Source organism: Ahaetulla prasina, chromosome 4 (genome assembly GCF_028640845.1).
Source record: "Ahaetulla prasina isolate Xishuangbanna chromosome 4, ASM2864084v1, whole genome shotgun sequence".
NCBI lineage: Eukaryota > Metazoa > Chordata > Lepidosauria > Squamata > Colubridae > Ahaetulla > Ahaetulla prasina.
In genome coordinates, this window is record NC_080542.1 from 141,800,007 (window position 1) to 141,823,529 (window position 23,523).

Below are 23,523 nucleotides of genomic sequence, written 5' to 3' on the forward strand. Positions count from 1 at the left end.
AAAAAAAGCAATGGGAACAGGAGCAGCTTGTGACTTCTTGCCAGCTTCCCACTGACTTTGTTTGAAGGAAACTGGCAGGGAATGTCAGACCGCATGATTGCATGGACTCCTTTGTGAATTAAACCGGTTTGGGAAATTTCAATTCCACAAAAAGTAATGTCCTGGATTTTTTTATACATTCTTTTAAGTCAGTGGATTCAAAAATTGTTGTGGTATAATGTTTGGCCTGACTTGTGGGTACCAACAGACAAACTCATTGCATTTAGTTGTACATAGTTAATAAATCCTTTTCTTCACACTGTTCCTAAAAGTTTAGTGAATGTAATGTATTTTATCTTGATGATCTCAAGAAAGCAACCTTGTTTAAGCTTACAAATTAAACAGTTCAGGCTCAGTTAATGTTTGGATGGGAATTGGCAATAAATTCCAGATGATTGATGGCAGTCATTTCCATATTGTTATCAGAAATACTATACCAACGTATCACCAGGAACATATAGGTAGCCCTCAACTTACAACTGCAACTGAGCCCAAAATTTCTGTTGCTAAGTGAGGCAGTTAATTAAGTTTTGCCCCATTTACAATCTTTCTTGCCACAGTGAATCTCTGCAGTTGTTAAGTTGGGCCTCTGTGGCTCAGACTGCTAATGCAGTCTGTTATTAACAGCAGCTGCCTGCAATTACTGCAGGTTCTAGTCCCACCAGGCCCAAGGTTGACTCAGCCTTCCATCCTTTATAAGGTAGGTAAAATGAGGACCCAGATTGTTGGGGCCAATAAGTTGACTTTGTATATAAATATACAAATAGGATGAAGACTATTGCTAACATAGTGGAAGCCGCCCTGAGTCTTCGGAGAAGGGCGGGATATAAATGCAAATAAATAAATAAATAAATAAAAGTTAGTAACCCAGTTGTTAAGTGATTCTGGCTTCTTCAGTGACTTTGCAGGGTCGCAAAAGGTGATCCTATGACCCTGGGACATCATAAATGTGAATCAGTTGCCAAGCGTCCAAATTTTGCTCATGTAACAATGGGGATTTGCAACAGTCATAAGTGTGAAAAATGATCACAAATCATTTTTTTTTTCATTTCTGTTGTAACTCTGAACAGTCTCCATATCATCATCTCCTTTTAATGATCCCATAATCCCTTGAGGGGTGGAGTCTGGGCAACTGAATGGAGCTGAGTGTTTACTGGCCAGATGCCCTTCCTGTCGCCAGTGCAGGGTTATAAAATTCAGCATATATATACTCATCAACAGATATATATACTCATCGTGCCCAGAGAGAGAAATAACTGCGTCTATTTAGGATTGAACTCACAACTCACAGATTGTGAGATGCGTGCACTACCTCTAGGCTACCCGCACCACTCTCTGAACAGTCTCTAAATGAATGGTTGTAAGTTGAGGACTATCTGTATCCAGGTGGCTTGCTTTTGAATGTACGGTTCATTAGGAAAGGTTTACAATATAAAACCCTGATACAAATTTACAGTATACTTGTGTCTGAAACACTGTTTATTAGGACTGAGGAAAGTGTGGAATTGAATGATCTGATGGCTTAAACATCTTCCTACAAACAAGACTAAGATATTTGGTACAATCAGGGTGTATAAATGTATGAATGGCATGGACTAGGCCCGTGATGGCAAACCTATGGAGCTAGATCTGCGGGCACGTGAGCCGTTGCCATAGGTCAGCTCCAGTGTGCATGTACGTACGCCGGCTAGCTGATTTTGGGCTGGCTATGCCCATGACGCTCTTCCCTTCCCCTCCCAGGAGTCTCCACGCAGCCCATTTTGATGCCAAGTTACATCCAGGGCTCGTGTGGAGGCTCTGGGAGGGTGAAGAACAGGCCTCCTGGAAGTCCAGAAATGAGCCTTTCCAACCTCTGGAGGGCCGGGGAGGCTGTTTTTGCCCTCCCCAGGCTCCAGGAAAGCCTCTGGAGCCTGAGGAGGGCAAAAAACAGGCTTACCAGAAGTCCGGAAATGGGCTTCAAGGAGGCCTACTAGGCCCAAAATGTGGTGCGGGGGCGGGTGTCGTGTGCACATTTGTGGAGGGTTGGGTGGGGCAACGGGGTGGATGGGTGTCGCAAGGTCATGCATGGGGAGGGGCACGCAGGGGGCATTGCATTATGGTGTGGACACGTGCATGCACGCACGCTTTCAGCACCCGAGGAGAAAAAAGTTAGCCATCACTCGGCTAGGCGGTATTTTTTCTTCCTCTTCCAAAATACTAGGACCGGTACTATCCAACTAACTTGATTAGATGGAAATGTTGAACGAGCAACAAGAGAAAAAGATTCTGGAATTCATGCCTGCCAAGACATGGGAATTAATTAGATGTCCCAAAGGTGCTTTTTCTGGAGAAAACTTGACTTTCTTGGTTTTTTTTTTCTTGAAGACATTTCGTTTCTCATCCAAGAAGCTTCTTCAGCTCTGACTGGATGACGGGGAATGGAAGGATGTATACTCTTTGCAGGCAGCTGGTCATTTGCATCCTTTTAGAGAGTTGTTGAGTTTTATCTGTGTTCTCAGAGTCACCCGAGTGGTTCAGATGGGTGTGGAGCCTTCTTGAACTGCGGAAGGGACTGGAGATAGATCATGTCACATCCCTCCCCCTCTGTTGAGAGAGGGCCACTCAGTTTTGATGTAGGGGTGTCAAAGAGACCACAATAATCCTTTTTTTACAAGTATTTCTTGATTTATGACCACAATTGGGACCAGAATTTGCTGCTGCTGAGCAAGGCACTTAAGTGAGTCGCACCCGATTTTTATGAACATTTTTTGCTGCAGTTGTTAAGCAAATCACAGCAATTGTTAGAAAGAAGCTTCTTAGATGAGAAGTGAAACATCTTCAAAAGAAAAAAAGAAAGAAAGAAAATCCAGTTGCCTCCAGAAAAAGCACCTTTGGGACAACCATGACCTGGATGATTGAGAATCTCTACAGATGGTTGATTAGATGGTTTTCACAAGGAACTGGATAAATTCATGGAGGACAGATCCATCAGTCTAGAGACCCTGTGTTACCTCCAGGGTGGGTATCATCCTTCATTACCAGTTACTCTGAGAAACCAAATGGTGATTTAGAATTAGTCTTGGCCTGATCCAGGAAGGCTTATGAGCCTCCTGTGAGATATGAACTATTGGAGGGGATGGTTCTTAAGCCAAGCTCTCGACCAACACTAATTCTCAAAGGCCAACGTGGAATTATTTTCTTGTATGCTTCACCATTTCTTTGATCATTCCTATTGATCATTTCTTAGCAGTGAACCTGAAGATATGGCAAGATGATGGGCTTTTTAGGTTTTTTTCCCCTTTAGGTTTTTTCTTTTTAATCTTCTTTAAAACGAACATTGGTTCATTTTCTGCAGATTCGGAACCAAAGGGGGAAAATATCTATGCACCTTTGTGAAATATCCCCATAACTCTATGTAGGAAGGGGTTATGTTAAAAAAATATATACTTTGCACCAGGTAACCAGGTGCAAAACACTGACTGTATGAATGCTTCCACATGCAGGCTTGCTTGTTGTAAATTCCTGAGCTGGCAAGGGGACAGCGTTCATTGATTTTTAAAATGAAGGCACGATTAAGTTCCTTGTTCATGAAAATGCTGAATTATGTGCTTAAAAGCTGAGCGTATGCTGATTTTGTAGAAGACGGCATTATGGATGCCTCAATGGATATAGTTGCAAGATTGGTACTGGCAGAACTCTGTTTCCTTGAGCAGCTAAAAATGCCATGCGGATGTCTTAAGGATTTGATGATTATTATTTTTTTGAGTATGTATGTGTGGGGGGGCGGATGTCCCTTCCTCTCCACCACCTGGCTGAATGGCAATTCTAATCCTGGTGCTAAATCCTAACATTGGCCAAACGGACGCACAAACTCTTTGCCCTCTGCTTTGTATGGTTGGTGTCATTTTGCAAATCTCACTCCTTTGTGATTTAATGCCATCATTTCCAAACCATGCGTGAAAGGGTATTTGTGTGCTGTAAAAAAAAAACCTGCTCGCGCACTATAATAAATAGAAGAAATGAGGGAAAGCTTCTTGTGATCCCAGATTGTCCACCCTTAAGGAGGCTAACCAATGCATCTCCAGAATTCGCTGCTCTGCCCAAATATCCACATATTTGGAAAAAGATGATTGGAGGGTCCCAGACACATCAAAATGATATTTGTTTAGATGGGGTAATAATCCATTGTAGATTTATGACTCTAGAGCAGGGGTCTCCAACCTTGGCAACTTTAAGACTTGTGGACTTCAACTCCCAGAATACCTCAGCCAGCAAAGCTGGCTGAGGAATTCTGGGAGTTGAAGTCCACAAGTCTTAAAGTTGCTAAGGTTGGAGACCCCTGCTCTAGACTTTTTCTCTTCAATTAGGAAGAAGACCTAGGACGCTGATTCAAGCACAGGCTCCTGTGGCTGGTATTTCTGGTAGCATCTCTTTCGGCAGTCCGACTTAATGGTTCTTTTAGAGCTGTGGTGAGCAAGGTTGTGATGCAAATTGGCCGCAGCTGTGACTTTTCTGCATTTTTATTTGCAGTCCACAAGAGAAGGTGGTGGCTCGACATCTTTAGATATTTGTTTAAGAGCTGCAGCCAGAGTCCCCTGGAGGAAAAGTGTTAGGGCCTCTGGTGGCTCAGCAGACTAAATCTGTCTGTTATTAACAGCAGCTGCTTGCAATTACTGCAAGTTCAAGTCCCACCAGGCCCAAGGTTGACTCAGCCTTCGATCCTTTATAAGGTAGGTAAAATGAGGACCCAGGGGCAATAAAAAGTTGACTTTGTATATAATATACAAATGGATGAAGACTATTGCTTGACATAGTGTAAGCCGCCCTGAGTCTTCGGAGAAGGGCGGGATATAAATTCAAATTAAAAAAAAAAAAAAGAAGCCAGCCAACGTTTACCTGCAACCGGATAAGTAATCGCTTCGGTTCCTTTGGTCTTACCCAGCTGAGCTGTCTTGATAGAAGAGAATATTTGTAGCTCAGGATTGAACTGGTCCTTCCTCTGCCGGTGTTGGTGGGAGGGATCATCCTAGAGCAGTGATAGCTAACCTTTTTGCCATCATGTGCCAAAAGCGGGAGGAGCGTGGGGTGTGTGTGTCACACATGTGTGTGTCCACACTCATAATTCATTGTGCCCTTCCCCCCCTGCGCATACGCGTATGATCCCTGTGCTTCCCCCGCCTTTGGCATGTGATGGCACAGTGGGCCCGGTAGGCCCATTTTTTTGCCCTCCCCAGGCTCCAGAGGCTTTCTTGGAGCCTGGGGAGGACAAAAACGGCCTTCCCCACCCCCTGAGGCCCTCTGGAGGCCGGTAATGGCCCGTTTGTTGACTGCCGGTGGGGCCAGAAGGCCTGAAAATCATGCACACCAGAGCTGAACTAAGGCAACGCTCGCGTGCCCACCGATATGGCTCCGTAGGTTCGCCATCACGGTCCTAGTTCAAGCCAAGACCAAAAATGCCAGAGAATTCCTGGAGGTCTACCGTTCAGCTAAATAGGCCATCAACAGGAACATAAACAACTTCTACATATCTGTCAAAAGAGATAATCAAGAAGCCGAAACATGTTCTCACCAGCAATCTATACCTATAAGAGCGGAGATGGACGCCAAGATTAATATTAGACCAACAATCAAGAAGTAAAGTAAATCCCCATCAAGGAACTACTGTTGCAAACAAACAAGCTAATCGTAAAACAATAGTCTAATCAAGGATCCACCAAGAACATTCCCACTAACAGGACAAGCGACTAGTATATAAAAACAAGACCTAACACACTTCCTTCTAACACTGATGATGTTACCTAGTTTGGGTAATGAAATGTCTGGAAGAAGAAAATCATGATAGTGCTAGAAGGACCCCACAGAAGTGTCTTTTCCCCCTGGGGTCCCATGAAGTTATCTGGAGGGTTTACTGGTTGATCCTCTTTCTCATACGTGGCTGCAGACAAAAACCACCCCATTCTTAGAAGTTGTTGCTGATCGCAGCTTCTGGAGCAAAATCTTCGGTTTGCAGAAACTGGATTTCTTTATTATTTTATGCCAAGCTTCCTACCATTTCACCTTCCACCCAGCTCCCTGGGCCCTGCTGATTAAAATATAAATATCCTGTATATGTGTCCAGGGTGCAAATGTCTCTGTGGAATGAAGAAAAACCTACCAGCCAGAATCAAGAGGGAACTGTCAGCTTAAGAGGCTTAATGACATTATAACAGGAGTAGGGGAGTTTATAAGTGGAGCAGGCTGTTTATTTAGATCTAGACTGAAGAACATAAGAAGCTTATAAAGCTGGAAGCCTATCAGCTTCAACTTAGGAGCTTTCCACAATTCCTTTTCAAAGCAGGTCATGTATCGGTAGACTTCTGGAGCTGCATGGGAAGGCCTTTTCAACTCTTCAGGGGATGAATTCTGCATATGCCTGTCTTAGTTCTTAATGAATGCATGGAATTGCTCCAAAAGTGCTGTTCCAGAAGTCAACTGGACTTTCTTGAAACACCTTTGGGACAACCAACCATGACCTGGATGGCTGAGAATCTCGTTAGACAATGCATGGCATTCTTCCATATTACTCAATAGAATAGAATAGAATAGAATAGAATAGAATAGAATAGAATAGAATAGAATAGAATAGAATAGAATAGAATTTTTTTATTGGCCAAGTGTGATTGGACACACAAGGAGTTTGTCTTGGTGCATATACTCTAAGTGTACATAAAAGAAGATACGTTCATCAAGGTACAACATTTACAACACAATTGATGGTCAATATAAATCATAAGGATTGCCAGCAACAAAGTTACAGTCATACAGTCATAGGTGGAAAGAGATTGGTGATGGGAACGATGAGAAGATTAATAGTAGTGCAGATTTAGTAAATAGTTTGACAGTGTTGAGGGAATTATTTGTTTAGCAGAGTGATGGCCTTCGGGAAAAAACTATTCTTGTGTCTAGTTGTTCTGGTGTGCAGTACTCTATAGCGTCGTTTTGAGGGTAGGAGTTGAAACAGTTTATGTCCTGGATGTGAGGGATCTGTAAATATTTTCACGGCCCTCTTCTTGATTCGTGCAGTATACAGGTCCTCAATGGAAGGCAGGTTGGTAACAATTATTTTTTCTGCAGTTCTAATTATCCTCTGAAGTCTGTGTCTTTCTTGTTGGGTTGCAGAATCGAACCAGACAGTTATAGAGGTGCAAATGACAGACTCAGTAATTCCTCTGTAGAACTGAATCAGCAGCTCCTTGGGCAGTTTGAGCTTCTTGAGTTGGCGCAGAAAGAACATTCTTTGTTGTCCTTTTTTGATGATGTTTTTGATGTTAGCTGTTCATTTTAGATCTTGCGATATGATAGAACCTAGAAATTTGAAGGTTTCTATACTGTTGATACTGTGTTGTCTAGTATTGTGAGAGGTGGAAGTATGGAAGGGTTTCTCCTAAAGTCTACCACCATTTCTACGGTTTTGAGTGTGTTCAGTTCAAGGTAGTCATTTGATTCACAAGCTTCTGAAGTTGGCTGCAAAATGGAAGTTGACTGGTCATACTTGTCTAAAACCTTGCCATGTGGTTTTCACTATCACTGTCCATCAAGGGGAACATGGAATGTGGAGAGCTTCCAGTAGATTTTTCCTCCTTGACTGAGAGTTTATTACAACGGTAGAGCTTTGAATGGGGCAGTTGAATTCCTTCACCCTACCTCCCAAGGACGTTCCTTGGCATCTCCCATTTCTCCTGATTTTATGTTTACTTAGCTTCATTTTTCCTTTAAAAGTTATCTGTGTCTTGCGGTTTCTGAACATTATCCCTTTGCTTATGTGAAATTGGAATTTTGTTGTTTGAGAAGAGAAAAATTTGGCATTTGGAACATAGGTTCATTGCTTTATTGTGTATTGTACTATCTCTGAATTTTGCTTTCTGTCTCAGACGGGTTTTGCCTTAATCTCTGGTGAGTTGGAAGGAATGCCTCCCTTTTAGCTTAATGAATTTTTGGCAGTTGATGTCTCTTATCAGCTCAGGCCTCCTGGGTCAGCCATTTTGTGAAATACTCCACAGCATTCTCAAATTCCAGATCTATTCCCTGACAGTTGAGGGCTATTAGAGCTATGTTCACATATTATATTAATTTATTTGGGGGGAAAAACATAGTTTCAACACCAGTATTTGCTAATGTCCCCATTTGCAAAACAATAAGAGGAGACAAATACCAAATTTCTTTATTAAATGGCAACGAAAAAAACATGTGTTCAGCAACATACCCTCTAGACCAGTGATTCTCAAGCTTTATAGTGCTGCAACCCCTTTAATACAATTCCCCACGATGTGGCGACCCAACCGTAAAATTATTTTTTTAGGCAGCGATCTCAGCGCGCCAAAGCAGCCGCAGAAGGGGAAAAAAAGCGGCAAACTGTTTTTTTGAATTTATCGCGCATGAAGCCGTATTGGCTGGCCATCTGAACTGCTTGCGATTGCCTTGAGGACGGAGGCATTAAAGCGGAGACTCCTCCCCTATTAAGTTTATCGCACCTGAAACCAGATTAGGCTAGCGATTGGGAGTGATTGCAGCTGGCTAGAGAGGGAGACATCAGGGCAAAGATTTCTCTCTTTTTTAATTCATTGCGCCTGAAGTCGAATTCGCGATTCTTCGACTCGCAAGTATACTTCCCATATTTCCAATGGTCTTAGGCAACCCCTGGCAAATCGTCATTCGACCCCCACCGGGGTCCCGACCCACAGGTTGAGGACCGCTGCTCTAGATGTTTTGGATTGCAGCTTCCAGAATTACCAGCTACCTTGGATAAAGCATTTAGCATAGCTGAAGGAAACCTCTTTGGAGAAAGCTATGTTAGGGTCCCCCCTGCCCCTCACAATAATTTTCAGAATGTCGAATCAATTTGGGGGTAAAAATGCATTAAGTCAGCATTCTTTCCTTGACTGTTTGCATCTTCTTCTTTTGCACTTTCCATTTCTTAGAATAAAAATAATTGCTCCATTTCCCTGTTATTGGAAGGATTGCCTTGTATGTGTGTGGTGTGTATTTATATATGCACCACATTTTGAATAAACACAGAGGGTGTCAACTCATTGGTTGGGTTGATTGTTTACAAAATCAAGATGCCTTGAAGTGTCCTTGAAAAAGTCATTTGGTGGGTACGGGTTTTGTTATGCCGAAAGGTGGAAAGTTTAATGGGACGATTAGCAAATATGTCATTCATTTCTGTACACCGAAGAACTGATCAGACTTGCTGGGAAGCAGTGAACCTGGATAAAAGCTGTGAAAAGACTGGAATAGATTGGGTGGGTGGAGGAAGAATTCACATCAGCTACTCTAGTTTTACTACCTATGGTGTCTAGAATTGAGTCCAAGAGTTTATTTGCAAATTTACCATAATTGAAAGGTTGCCAGAAGAAGAAATGGTTAGAGTTTCCTCTAAAGAGAGATTTTTTTAAAAATAAAATAACTAGGACTAAATATTGAATGAAACTTTGCTAGTTTTTTTTTTAACATCGTGTGGAAATTGTGATAGGGAGAAATTTGTATTATACGAATGGAAAGGGTAGCTTTACCCTGATTTTGATATCTTGTAACTTTTTTAATTATTTATATCTTTCCTTTGTCACCTGCTAGTCAAGGCGGCGAATGTATCTGATATTCCATCCTCCTCTTGCTTTCCCCACTTAAACTTGTGAGATAGGCTGGACTGAGAGACGGTTGCTGGCCCAGCTGATCTTCATGCCTAAAGTGGGACTAGAACTTACCATCTCCTGATGATTGGCCCAAAGTCACCCAGCCTCTTTCAAGCCTATGGGGGACTAGAACTCACTATCTTCTTGTGTAGTCTTCTTTGTAGGTCTTGCAGGCTCATTATGAATCTAATGAGCCTGCAAGACCTACAAACCACCAAACCTACTATAAGTGTGGTAACTAATCCTCTGCCCATGACAGGCATCCTAAAGAGAGATTCATAGAGATCTGCTTGACTACCATGCCTTGTTTGCATCAAGATCATGAGTTTCTACAAGTGGTTCTCAAGTTACAACCATTTATTTAGTGACTATACAAGTTACACCAGTACTGAAAAATGTGACTTACAGTCATAACTCACTGCAGCATCCTCATGGCCATGTGATCAAAATTCAGGCCCTTGGTAACTGGCATGTATTTATGATGGTTTTCAGCATCCCAGAGTTACATGATCACCATTTGCATCCTTCCCAGCTGACTTCTGACACGTAAAATCAGTAAATCAAACTCAACCGTTGTAGATGACGTAGATACCTTCAACCTGTTTTACTTCTCCATCTGGTTGATTGCCTTGGCATTTCCTTGTGCTTTGCCACCTAAGGACTAAGGCTGTTCAACCCTGATTTTCCTTTTCATGGCCAGCTAAGTTATCGTCCCTTCTTGCAGATGGGAAGACTCATTGGGTGTCCAAGGCCAACTAGGTGCTGCTGCCAAATTATCCAAGGTTGCGTACACACAAACGTCTATCTGAGGATCGAGAACATCTGGTTGGAAAAGAAAGTTCTAGCTGAAGGAATGGAGATTGAAAAACAAGGGACCAAGTTTGGATACAGGAGTGGGAAGTCGTGTCTCTGTGTACAGCAGTCTGCCCACAATTCTCCAGAAACTCTTAATTTAAAGTCAGCTTACTATTTGTGGCTGTGGGTGGAATTTCATACTTTGCTCCAATGTCATATCATGTTTCTTTTCTTTTCTTAGAAAAAGGACAAAACTTTCAGGTTTTGTGGATAAGATTGCTGAGGAAGTCTTGCCGCGTTGTGTATCACGTTGCTGTACTCTACCCCAAAACACGAATCTTCCATTAAAAAAAGAGCATCTAATTTTAACTTGGGAGCAGAGGAAATGTCTTTTCAATCAAGGCATGTAGTAAATTGAATGCCTCTTGTAAGCAGGTGTTATTGTGTTATATTTTCATCAGAGCTGCTGGGAATAAGTTGGAGGGAAATGACAAAGTGAATTGGACAAGAAAGTGGCGGAGCTTGATGAATAATTCAAGGCCGCCAGGCAACAAACACTGATATTTTCTGAAAGGCAAACCACTGTCCTTGGGTAAGAAACAGATGATGATATTATTTTTGAGCACTGACTCAGATTCCCAATGCTTGTAATTCTCGTGCATGGCTGATCTGAGTAGGAGCCACACCTTAGAGCTCAGCCAACCCGGGTTGAAGGCGCCATAACTTAAGCTGCTAGGATAATATCACCAAATACTGTCATTTAGAGATACATCATAGAGAACCAGTTTTGGTATAAGGGTGTAGCACCAGTCTAGAAAGCAGGACGCTATGAGTTCAAGTCCCGACCTAGTCACTGAAGCCAGCTGGGTGATTTGAGGTTAGTCATTCTCTCACCCAAAGCTATGGTAGGGAAAATAGGAGGAAGAAGGAGTATTATCTGTGTTAGTTATTTGTAAAAATAGTAAAGCCAGGATATAAATAAATAAATAAATAAATAAATAAATAAATAAATAAATCCTGGACTATCTGTCTATCTATCTAAATTTGTCTATCTATCTGTTTGTGGTCTGCTTATTTATACCTGTCAATCAATATGTCTGTTCATCTAGCTATCTATCATCCATCTATCATCCATCCATCCATCCATCCATCTATTCTATCTATCTATCTATCTATCTATCTATCTATCTATCTGTCTGTCTGTCTGTCTGTCTGTCTGTCTGTCTGTCTGTCTATCTATCATTCCTCCCTCCTATCCATCCATCCATCCATCCATCCATCCATCCATCCATCCATCTATCTATTTATCTATCTATCTATCATCCTATCTGTCTGTCTGTCTGTTTGTCTGTCTGTCTGTCTTCTAAAATAGCACTAGGGAAACTTTTAATGCTGAGGCTGCATTTAATTGAGTTGGGACAAAGCCTGGAAGAGAGACGTATCATTGCAAGGGGGCAAAGCCACCCCATACAAGCAGATGGGGTTCAGATTTTTCCATCCCTCCAGTTCTTTATTTAGCAATATATGTACCGGTAATCTTCAATTTAGGACTATAATGGAGCCATTCCACCACAGAATTGCAGAATTCAGCTTTTCATGCTTAGCATGAACCATAATGGTGGCCAAATAATAATCAGCAAAATAGAAGAGAAGGAAATGGAGAATGTAACAAAATGCAAAGATCTGTAAATGGCAATAGAATGACTGTGGCAAAAGAAAGCAAAGGCAGTACCAATAATAATAGGCACCTTGGATGCAGTCCCAAAACAGCTGGAGCACCATTTGAACACCTTCGCCATTGACAAATTCAGCATCAGTCAATTGCAAAAGGCAGCTTTACTTGGAACAGTTTACATCCTGCGATGTTAACCTTTAAAACCATTGAACATCCACATCTGGCTTTCCTAGGTCCTCAGGAAGGACATGATGGGTGGATAAAAATGCCAAATCCAGTCTGAACTGAATTTTACTGTTTTACTGATTTTTAGTAGTTTTAATGGTTTTGTATTTTTAGAATTATAGGCCAGCCAGGTCATTTGGTGGAGTTGCGCAGCTATAAGAAATTGAATAAATGAATAAATAAAATAAATATCAGCTAAGCAGAGACAGTCCTCAATTTATGACCATCATGGAGCCTTCCCATTACGGCCGTAGCTTGTCATTGGGTCAGTTCCCACGTGACCGACTCAATTTTACACCCTCTTGGGGGAAAGTTGCTAAGAGAGCACCATGATTGCGCTCACTTAACAATAGTGAACTTGTTATTCATTATGAAGCATTTTTGCTGTAAACTAGAAGTGAATACCATTTTTTGATTTTGGGATGCTGCAAACGGTAGTAAACGCAAGTGTTTGCCAAGTGCTCAGTATGCTGTTACATAACTGCAGGGGTGTCAAAACTTTGGAATCGGGTTGTAAATATTATGGGGTGGTGGTGTCTATGGTGTCTTTGAAAGGTTGCTAAGCAATAGGTTGTAAGTCGAAGACTACTTGTGTTATTTCCTATTTATTTGAATTGATTTGTATCCCCACCTTTATTATTTTTACAAACAACTCAAAACATATCGTCCCTCCTCCTATTTTTCCTACAACAAGCCTGTGAGGTGAGCTGGGCTGAGAGAGAGGAACTGGCCCAAAGTTACTCAACTGGTTTTTATGGCTTGTTGTTGTTAGTTGCAAAATTGTGTCTGGCCCATCGTGACTCCATGGACAACGTTCCTCCAGGCCTTCCTATCCTCTACATCCTCGAGTCTAAGCTCACGCCAACTGCTTCAGTGACTCCATCCAGCCACCTCGTTCTCTGTCTTCCCCTTCTTCTTTTGCCCTCCATCTTTCCCAGCATCAGGCTCTTCTCCATTGAGTCCTTCCTTCTCATTAGGTGACCAAAGTATCTGAGTTTCATCTTCAGGACCTGTCCTTTTATGGCTAAGAGGGACTTAAATTCATTATCTTCTGGTGATTGGTCCAAAATCACCCAATTGGCTATCATGCCTGGGCAGTGGTAGATTAAGGTTCAATGGTGACAAATCTTGGTGCCCCCCTCCTTTGTACATACTGTACAAATCCTCATTTGGTTTTTTTCCCCTTTCTTTCTCAACTTTGTGATGCCCCTTCTGGGCCTGGTGCCTTAAGCACGTGCTTAGTCTGCTTAATGGTTAATACACCACTGTGCCTGGGGCGGGATTAGAACTCACTGTCTCCCAGTGATTGGTTCAAAGTCACCCAGCTGGCTTTCATGACTAAGGCGGGACTAGAACTCACATCTCTTGGTTTACAGCCTGGTGCTTTAACCACTTGAACAAACTGGGTGTCTGTATACTGCCTATTCTTCTGAATCTCAACAGACATTCTTCTTTTCAGGAAATTTGTATCTTAAACTTTATTTTGTGGACCAGAGGTGGGGAACTATGTCCCCCTTATGACTTTTTTTAATTTATTTTAATTTATTTTATTTGTCACATTAGTATATATAAGCATAAGCATGAAATAACTATACAATGAATAAGCATATATATAAGCATAAGTATGTAATAACTATACGAAATTGGATACAATCAAAGGGAACATTAGGACAGGAACGGTAGGCACGCTGGTGCTCTTATGCACGTCCCTTACAGACCTCTTAGGAATGGGGTGAGGTCAATAGTAGATAGTCTTTGGTTAAAGCTTTGGGGATTTTGGGAAGAGACCACAGAATCAGGTAGTGTGTTCCAAGTATTAACAACTCTGCTACTGAAGTCATATTTTCTGCAATCGAGATTGGAGCAGTTCACATTAAGCTTAAATCTGTTGTGTGCTCGTGTATTGTTGTGATTGAAGAAGTAGTCTTCAACAGGAAGGATATTGCAACGAATGATTTTATGAGTTAAACTCATGTCATGTTGAAGGCGGCGGAGTTCTAAATTTTCTAAACCCAGGATTTCAAGTCTGGTGGCATAAGGTATTTTGTTGTAATCAGAGGAGTGGAGAACTCTTCTTGTAAAATATTTCTGGATACGCTCAATTGTATTAATGCCCGAAATGAGGTATGGGTTCCAGACAGGCAAGCTGTATTCAAGAATTGGTCTAGCAAATGTCAGCAAGGCTGGCTCAGGAATTGTGGGAGTTGAAGTCCACAAGTCATAAAAGGGCCATAACTCCCCACTCCTGGTGTAGGCAAACATTACAGTTGTATGTTTCTGATTTCCAGATCAGTGGAAAATTGCACTGTCAGTTTTCTAATCCTCTCCTAGGAATTATTGCTTACCATCTCCCCCAAATCATAGGGATAACAACCTTGGCTCAATTTGCATTCACAAGTTTGACTGAGGTCATTAGGCTTCACCCTTAACATAGCAGTGGCATTGGCGCCCCAACAAATTTGGAGTAAAACAGAAGTAGGAAAGGACTGCAGAATAACATTTCTTCCAAGGGAGGAATTTTGCTGGATATTGTTAATTATGTGGATTGCTCTTCATGCTGCTCCCTAAAGTGTGGCTTCACTGATTTCAAACAAGTTTTGCATTTCAATTTGAAGATGTCTATACATTAATCTGTGGTAGCATGAAACCCCTCCCACTTTTGCACCCTTGTCCAGCCCATTGCTGAGAACTATCCTAATGATTAGGATGAAACTCACAACAGATATCACCTAAGTCTCTTTTCTTTGCAGGTTCATGGGGTTTTTTTTGGCTTCCTGTCAGCTTTTGCTCCGTTACCTATTAAATGCCCAATTTATTCGAGGACTTTATTTTATTCATTGTATAATTAACCTCGTTGGCCTACCAAGCATTCTGGACTCCTGGAAGCCTTATGATAGAGAAAGAGAGAGAGTGTGTAAGTGAGGTTTTTTGGGGGGGAGGAGTCAACATTTCATGCTATTTCTGGGAATGTGGAGAATATTGATAATGCGTAGGAATCTAAAAATAGAGACCTGCATATGAACAACCTATTCTACATGCTTCCCACAGGACATTTGACAGCTGCCAAAGACAAAGTATCTTCAAGGGTGCACATAGGTTGCATGTCTATTAGCAAGAAGCAGGCGTATGGAAGGGAACTGTGGCTACTTGCAATTATCTGGGGCAATTATCATTTCCTCCCCTCATATCCATTTACAGATCCCCTCTGTAAATCTGGAGAGGATTTTCTTTTATTTTAACAGAATAACACAGTTGGAAGGAACTTTGGAGGTCTCCTTTTTCCAACTCATTGCTCAAACAGGAGACCCTATACCAGTGAGGCTAACCTTTTCTGGCCAAACCCCCAAAATGCAATGTGCATGCGGCCCCTGCTCATGCGCCCCACCCCCATGCAAATGCACCCCCACATTGCTCCATTCCTGCACATACACGGGTGACCCCCCACATGTGCTCTGCCCCCATGCATATGCATGCAGCTCCCCGCACGCGCCCCACGCATGCACAGTAGAGACCTGAAGACCAGCTGGCCGGTGGGAGGCGCGCGGGCATGCACAGCAGAGCTAAACTGGGGCGATGCTTGCATGCCATCAAAGAGGGCGTTGCATGCCACTTCTGACACGCATGCTATAGGTTTGCCATCACGGCCCTATACCATTTCGGACAAATAGTTATCCAATCCCTCTTTAAAAACCCCACTGATGGAACATCCACAACTTCTGGTGGTAAGTCATTCCATTAATGAATTGTTCTAACTGTCAGGAAATTTCTCCTTAATTCGGCTGATTAGTTTCCATCCATTCCATCCATGGCTTCTTGTCCTGCCTTTAGGCGCTTTGGAGAACATGTTAATCCCCTCTTCTTTGTGGCAGCCCTCAAATATTAGAACACTATTATTATGTCACCTTTGTTCTTCTTTTCATTAAATTACACATGCCCATTTCTGCCAGACTTCTTCATAAATTTTAGCCTTCAGCCCCCTAATCATCTTTGTTGCTTTCTTTCCTGCACTCTTTCTAGAATCTCAGCATCTTTTTTGTATTGTGGCAATCTAATATTTCTCTTATTTTTGCATCATAGGATGCAAAAGAGTCATAGGATATATTCATTGTACAAGAGGGTCACCCATGGTGCATTTTTTTGGCCTCTCCCAATCTGGAATACTAGCCTTTTGAGCTTTCTAGAAATTCCGGATGCTGAAATCTGGCTGAAAAATGGCTAGTTTAAAGAGAGCCATTAGCCTTTCTTCCTTTTTTTAAAAAAATGTTTTGCAGATGTGGAATGCCTCTGGATATTTCTTTTTTGCAATACATGTCAAAAGCGCAATATTATTTTGAGGGTTTGGCAGACATTGAAAGCTTTGCTTCTCTTTCAAAAACCTCTGGAAACCCCCTGCAACATTCCCAACTATCATTGATCAAAATTTCGACATTTGGCGACTGGCAAGTGTTGACAGTGGTTGCAACATCTCCAGGTCATGTGAATCCCATTTGCAAGTTTCCCAGATGGCTTCTAACGAGCACAATCAATGGAGAAAACTGGATTCACTTAACAACTGCATGACTCGCTTAAAAACCGTGGCAGAAAAGATGAGGAAATTGGGTGCAACTTCCTTAACATCTTGCTTAGCAGTGGAAATTCTGTTCCCAGTTGTGGTCATAAGTCAAAAGCTACCTATAAGGATGTTCTGGGGAATTGTGGTTGTATAGGTATTCCTCGACTTACGGCCTCAGTTGAACCCAAAATTTCTGTTGTTAAGTGAGACATCTGTTAAGTGAGTTTTGCCCCATTTTACAACCTTTCTTGCCTCGGCTGTTAAGTGAATCGCTACAGTTGACAAGTTAGTAACATGGTCGTTAAGTGAATCTGGCTTCCCCATTGACTTTGCTTGGGTCAGATGGTCGCAAAAGGGGGATCACATGACCCCCAAGACATGGCAACCATCATAAATATGAACCATTTGCCAAGCATCTGAATTTTGATCGCATGATCTTGGGGATGCTGCAAAAGTCGTAACTCTGAAAAGCAACCCTAAGTCGTTAAATGATCTGTTATAAGTTGAGGACTATCGGTATATACATTTAGAGGGCATCTGGTTAGGGAAAGCGGTGCATAATTGGGATTATGGCTTCTTTCCTGCTCTTAGTTAAGATGATAAATTAGATCGTGTGGTTTTCCTATAGGCTACTGGATTCTATACGCTAAATTTCCAAGCTGTAAGTATCTTCTGGTTGCTAGGCAACAGCAGCATCCAATTCTGAGAATCCATCCGTTGAATTAGATGACTACCACCTGGTTCCTGCTTGAAGGATCCATCATCTATATAACCAGGCCGACAGAAGAGATGTGTGTTTTATTCTTAGAAAGAGGCTTTTTACGCAGCTGCCGGTTTCCAAAAGATAAACATGTGTATCGTGGCTTCTAAGCTGCATGGGAGCGATGGTTCCTTGCTTAAAATGTAGAGAAGCAAAAGAGATTTTAATATGCCTTGCATGGATCCAGATTTAAGGCAGGGTCCCTCATCTGGATGCCTTCCAGATGGTGAGACCAACTCCAAGTAAGAAAAGAGATTAGGGATGGCACAGAAACTCCCCCCCTTTAGCTAAGGACCAAAGGCCTTCTTTAGTCTACTACACTGAGATGCACAGCTCTTACCATTCTTATCTCAGCTGCTCAAAATGCTAGCTCAGCAGTTTTGCAACTAGGGGAGGCAGAGACGTGTTTTCAAGGAAGAATTGAGATGTTTTTAAGCCAGGGGTGTCAAATTTGATTTCATTTTTTTAATAAAAATTTTATTTCTTATAAACATATTGTAAATGAACATTCTCGTATAGTTGATCGCACACATGTACATATATTTTCTAAAGAACTCAAAACCGTAGAAATGGTGGTAGACTTTAGGAAAAACCCTTCCATACTTCCACCTCTCACAATACTTGACAACACAGTATCAACAGTAGAAACCTTCAAATTTCTGGGTTCTATCATATCGCAAGATCTCAAATGGACAGCTAACATCAAAAACATCATTAAAAAAGGACAACAAAGAATGTTCTTTCTGCGCCAACTCAGTAAGCTCAAACTGCCCAAGGAGCTGCTGATCCAATTCTACAGAGGAATTATTGAGTCTGTCATTTGCACCTCTATAACTGTCTGGTTCGGTTCTGCAACCCAACAAGAAAAACACAGACTTCAGAGGATAATTAGAGCTGCAGAAAAAATAATTGCTACCAACTTGCCTTCCATTGAGGACCTGTATACTGCACGAATCAAGAAGAGGGCCGTGAAAATATTTGCAGATCCCTCGCATCCTGGACATAAACTGTTTCAACTCCTACACTCAAAACGACGCTATAGAGCACTGCACACCAGAACAACTAGACACAAGAACAGTTTTTCCCCGAAGGCCATCACTCTGCTAAACAAATAATTCCCTCAACACTGTCAGACTATTTACTGAATCTGCACTACTATTAATCGTTTCATAGTTCCCATCACCAACCTCTTTCCACTTATGACTGTATGACTATAACTTGTTGCTGGCAATCCTTATGATTTATATTGATATATTGATCATCAATTGTGTTGTAAATGTTGTACCTTGATGAACGTATCTTTTCTTTTATGTACACTGAGAGCATATGCACCAAGACAAATTCCTTGTGTGTCCAATCACACTTGGCCAATAAAAAAAAATTCTATTCTATTTTATTCTATATTTTCTAAAGAAAGAAAAATGTAAAAATAAATTTTTAATTACATTCGGGGTTGCTCTTCTACTCTTTCTTTTTCCCTCATTTTACAACAAACTTCTTCTCCTTCTTTTTTCTTTCCCTTCCCTACCTTCTCCTCTCCTCTCCTCCTTTCTTCTTTCCTCCTCTCTTTCCTCTTCCCTAATTTCCCTTCCTTTCTCCCACTCCTCCATTCTTCTCCCCCTTTCTAACCTTCTCTCCTGCTCTTTTCCCCCTATCCTTTCTTCCTCTCCTTTTTCCTTTCTCCCATTCCTCTCTCTCCTTCTCATTCTTCTCTCTCCTTTTCCTCTCCTGTCTTACCCTCTGCTCCTCTCTCCTTTCTTTCTCCTTTGTTGTCCAATATTTCTCCAATTTCCCCAATTATGATGATAGGTATGTAATGGGTAAAATTGAAAGGAAAGTGAAAAGAAAGTATATATTAATAGAAAATTGGGGCTGCTCGGAAATTTGATTTCATTGTGGGCCACATCAGGGTTGTGTTTGACTTCGGGGTTGGGGGGGAGGCATGGCAGGGCCAGTGTAGGCATGACCAGCTTGACATCAATTGTATCAGGGGAGCCTGTGGCAGCACAAGTGCTCTGCCAGTGAAAATGGACTCCCAATCTCCGTTTTCGGCTGGGACGGCCTCCTGCAACCCTCTGCCAGTGAAAATGGACTCCCAATCTCCGTTTTCGGCTGGGACGGCCTCCTGCAATCCTCTGCCAGTGAAAATGGACTTCCAATCTCCGTTTTCGGCTGGGACGGCCTCCTGCAATCCTCTGCCAGTGAAAATGGAGCTCCCAATTTCCATTTTCACTGGCAGAGGGTTACAGGAGGCTATCCCAGCTGAAAATGGAGATTGGGAGCCTGTTTTTGCTGGCCGAGGCACCGCGGGCTGGTCTGCTGTTTCCAGGGCGGCCCTGTGGGCCAGATCTAAGCACCCCATGGGCCAGACCTGGCCTACATGTCTTGAGTTCGGCACCCCTGCTTTAAGCGGTAGGAGAGATGGACAGTTAAAAAAAAAAAGGCTGGAAGGAAATGTTGTGATATCACTCAACTTCCTTTTGTCAGGTGTGGAAGAATAGCTCAAGTCTTTGAGCCAGGAACGCAACCCACCTCACCCCACCCCACCCCACCCCAAGTAGACTCTTCTCCCCCCATCTGATTATTTTCTCCCTTCTTCTGGTTTTCTGGAGTAGACAATCTGTGAAATTCAGGATTCAACTGTGGGGTCCTTGGTGCTCTCTGAAGTTGGCTATTTTCTTGAAGACGTTTTATTACTCTACCAGGTAACATCATCAGTGCACCTAACTGGGCAATGAAACATATACAAGCAAACTAAGCTTAGAGACCACTAAGGACTCCACAATCCTCTGTATTAGATTCTAGATTATTACTGGGGCTTTGCCTGGACTTCAGTTCTTCCAGATATTGATATTGTTGACCGAGGGAACTTTTGTTGAACCAGGACCCCCTTAATTCATAATGGGACAGTTTGGTGCAGCCAATTTGTGCAGACACTCCCCATGGCCAATTCACCTGCAGGACAATTCAACAATTCAAGTGTTTAAAATAATTATCTTTTTTTTAAAAAAAAAAAAAATCTTTGCCATTCACATTTTTTTTTTTTTTGAATTTATATCCCGCCCTTCTCCGAAGACTCAGGGCGGCTTACATTGTGTAAGGCAATAGTCTTCATCCATTTGTATATTATATACAAAGTCAACTTTTATTGCCCCCAACAATCTGGGTCCTCATTTTACCTACCTTATAAAGGATGGAAGGCTGAGTCAACCTTGGGCCTGGTGGGACTCAAACCTGCAGTAATGGTAATTGCAGGCAGCTGTGTTAATAACAGACTGCATTAGCCTGTTGAGCCACAAGAGGACATTTAATTTTGTCCCTCCATTTGTATCCTTTCTTTAATGATTCTTCCACTATTTCTTCAATATTAGTGTCCTGCAGTGAGTTGTCCTGTGGCGAGTTGGCTGCAGTGAGTTGGCCATGCTGAGTTGTCCTAGATACACACTCCCACCTTAGGTGTTGAGTGCTTGTAATGCTGTATTTTTGGCTCCTGTTTCTTGGCCAGGTGCTGTTTCCTGAAGCACTGGGATTACCTTAAAATCTCCTGGAAATCCCAGATATATGTGAATCCTAAGAAAGTGCGATATCGCTGCTAATGTCTTCCCTGACATTCTGCATCACAACTTCCCGCTTCTTTTCCCAGAATGCCGTGTGCAGGTCTGGTAGAAAAGCACAAAGATGCTTTTCTACCAGAAGAAGGAGATGAGGACCAAACCGTAAGAGATGGTTTTAGTTGCGGCTTTGCATGCTTGCTTAGTTTGTTTAAGTCTCCTGGGAGTAGTGGTTTCCAGAGGTTTTCCAGTGGCTTTTGTAACACCTTTCTACAAATATTGGCAAGCTTCTGCCACCGCGTACGAGTAGAATTGAAACTTGTTTCCTCCAAGGGATTACCGGGGCTGAGCGCTTGAGTTATTTATTGACAGTGATGTGGAACCTAATGGCTTTTTAAACCCAATTTGTGCATCGTTGAAATTTCTGATTAAATTTATTGGTGGATGACACTCAAACTCTCAGCGCTGGTCTTGACTGCATTGGGAGTTCCTGCACCAAAGGAAGGCAGAGGTTTCCGTAGGGGGACATTTGCGTGAAGAAAGATAAGACTTGACTCTGTGATCGAAACCATCATCTTGACGTTCTCGTTCTTCCCTTGTGGACAACTTCGGAAAATTCAAGCAGGCCACTTATGGTTAGTCATGCTATGCCTGTCAGCCTGTCAAGGCCTCCCAAAGAAGAAGCGCATTCCAAAAATATTAAGTCCAACCTTATTGTAAAGTTACACTAACTGTTCTGTCCCTCTCGCCTCCATCAGAGCGATGGCTTAATTAGCCGGCACTATCAGCTCTGGCAGCAAACTAGCGAGCGTCTGCCAAGTGCCTCTGTTATCTCCCTCGATACCGATGAGTCAACAAACAGTACTTCAGCTCTAGTCAAGCAGTTGATTTGCCTGCTCTGAAGAGGCATAGCAGCCCTTGCTGTTTTTATATCCTGTGGGGTGTGGCTCCATGACTCAGCCCTTCCTAGGCCTGCCGCATCCCTGTTTCTGTTGTTCCCGCCTCTCCTGCCTATGAAACCTAGGGTCCAGCCAAGCCTGATTGCCATCATCTGGGTCTGGAGGCGTGGCCTGGGGAGGGAAAAAGTCAGGGGACGGAGGCCTCGTTATCTCCTCCACCTGGCCTGCCTCTGGCTCCTGGAGCTGAGCCAGGGAAGCCGGTGCTCCTGAGGTAAGTCCTGATGGCTCTTCCCCCTCACTTTCCAAGTCACTTTCTGGCAGGGGGCCCAGCTCGGGGGGCGCAGACACAACACTAACAGTTTTTCAGGTGTGAAAGTGCAACATTTCCTCTCTCACCATTTTAGTCCAACAAACTAAGGAGGGAGTTCTTTCTGGGATGTTTGCCCTGCCTGTTCTTTCTGCAGGCTCAGCTGTCTCTTATCTATCTGTCTGTAGTCTAGTTCTGCGGATCTTTCTCCTGTCTCCCAAGGTCATACCACATCCCACGGCAATGTTAAATTAGTGTAATGTAAAGCACTTTCTCCAACTTGGTGCCCTCCAGATGTGTGGGCCTTCAGTTCCTATATTCATAATACCATTTAAGGCCATCGAAGATTCTGGGTGTTGTACGTGAGCAAAGCAATACTCATGAATGAAGGCAAATATACGTGTCCTAGGATAATGTTGCAGGATCCAATCTGGGTCAGTCATCGGGACCAGAGGTTTACTCTTCTGAGCTTTCGGACCCCTGCTGGAGCCCATCATCGGGGAACTTCTCTCTTTAACCCAAAAGTGCTTTTTCATCCAGGATCATGGTTGCCCCAAAGGTGCTTTTTCAAGAGGCAACTGGACTTTCTGGTTTTTCTTTGAAGCCTCTTAGCTTCTCATCCAAGAAGCTTCTTCAGCTCTTGACTGGATGGTGAGGAATAGTTCCAAGAAGGCTCCACGCTCATTTGCACCAGTCAGATGACCCTGAAGACACATATAAACCTCCAGGTGCCCTTAAAGACTTGTTAAAAGAATGAAAATGGCCAGCTGTCTGCAAGGAGTATAAATCCTTCCATTCACCGCCCATGAACAAGCTTCTTGGATGAGAAGCGAAGCATCTTCAAGGAAAAGCCAAAAAGTCAAGTTGCCTCTTGAAAAAGGACTTTTGGGACAACCATGGCCTGGATGACTGAGAATCTCCATTGACATTTCTCTCTCTAACCTTTCTGCCTTTGGGAGCAGTACCAAGAATAGAGTGGAGTGGAATGGAATTTTTTTATTGGCCAAGTGTGATCGGACAAGAAATTAGTCTGCAGTGCGTAACTTCACAGTGGTATTAACACCAAGTAA

The 23,523-nt window shown here is 42.6% G+C and overlaps 1 protein-coding gene across 13 annotated transcripts in view; it reads left to right on the forward strand.

Annotated features, from left to right (window-relative positions):
- Nucleotides 1–23,523, forward strand: part of XYLB (xylulokinase) — a 201,322-nt gene that overhangs the window by 106,203 nt on the left and 71,596 nt on the right. Inside the window, exon 16 of one of the 13 annotated variants that reach the window (XM_058184411.1) lies at nt 10,726–11,441. The exons of the other annotated variants lie outside the window; for them this stretch is intronic. Within the exon in view, the coding sequence (XP_058040394.1) occupies nt 10,726–10,727 (2 nt within the window). The 3' untranslated portion in view covers nt 10,728–11,441. Of the gene's footprint in view, nt 1–10,725; nt 11,442–23,523 lie in introns of those variants that run through there. 13 annotated transcript variants of the gene reach the window in all.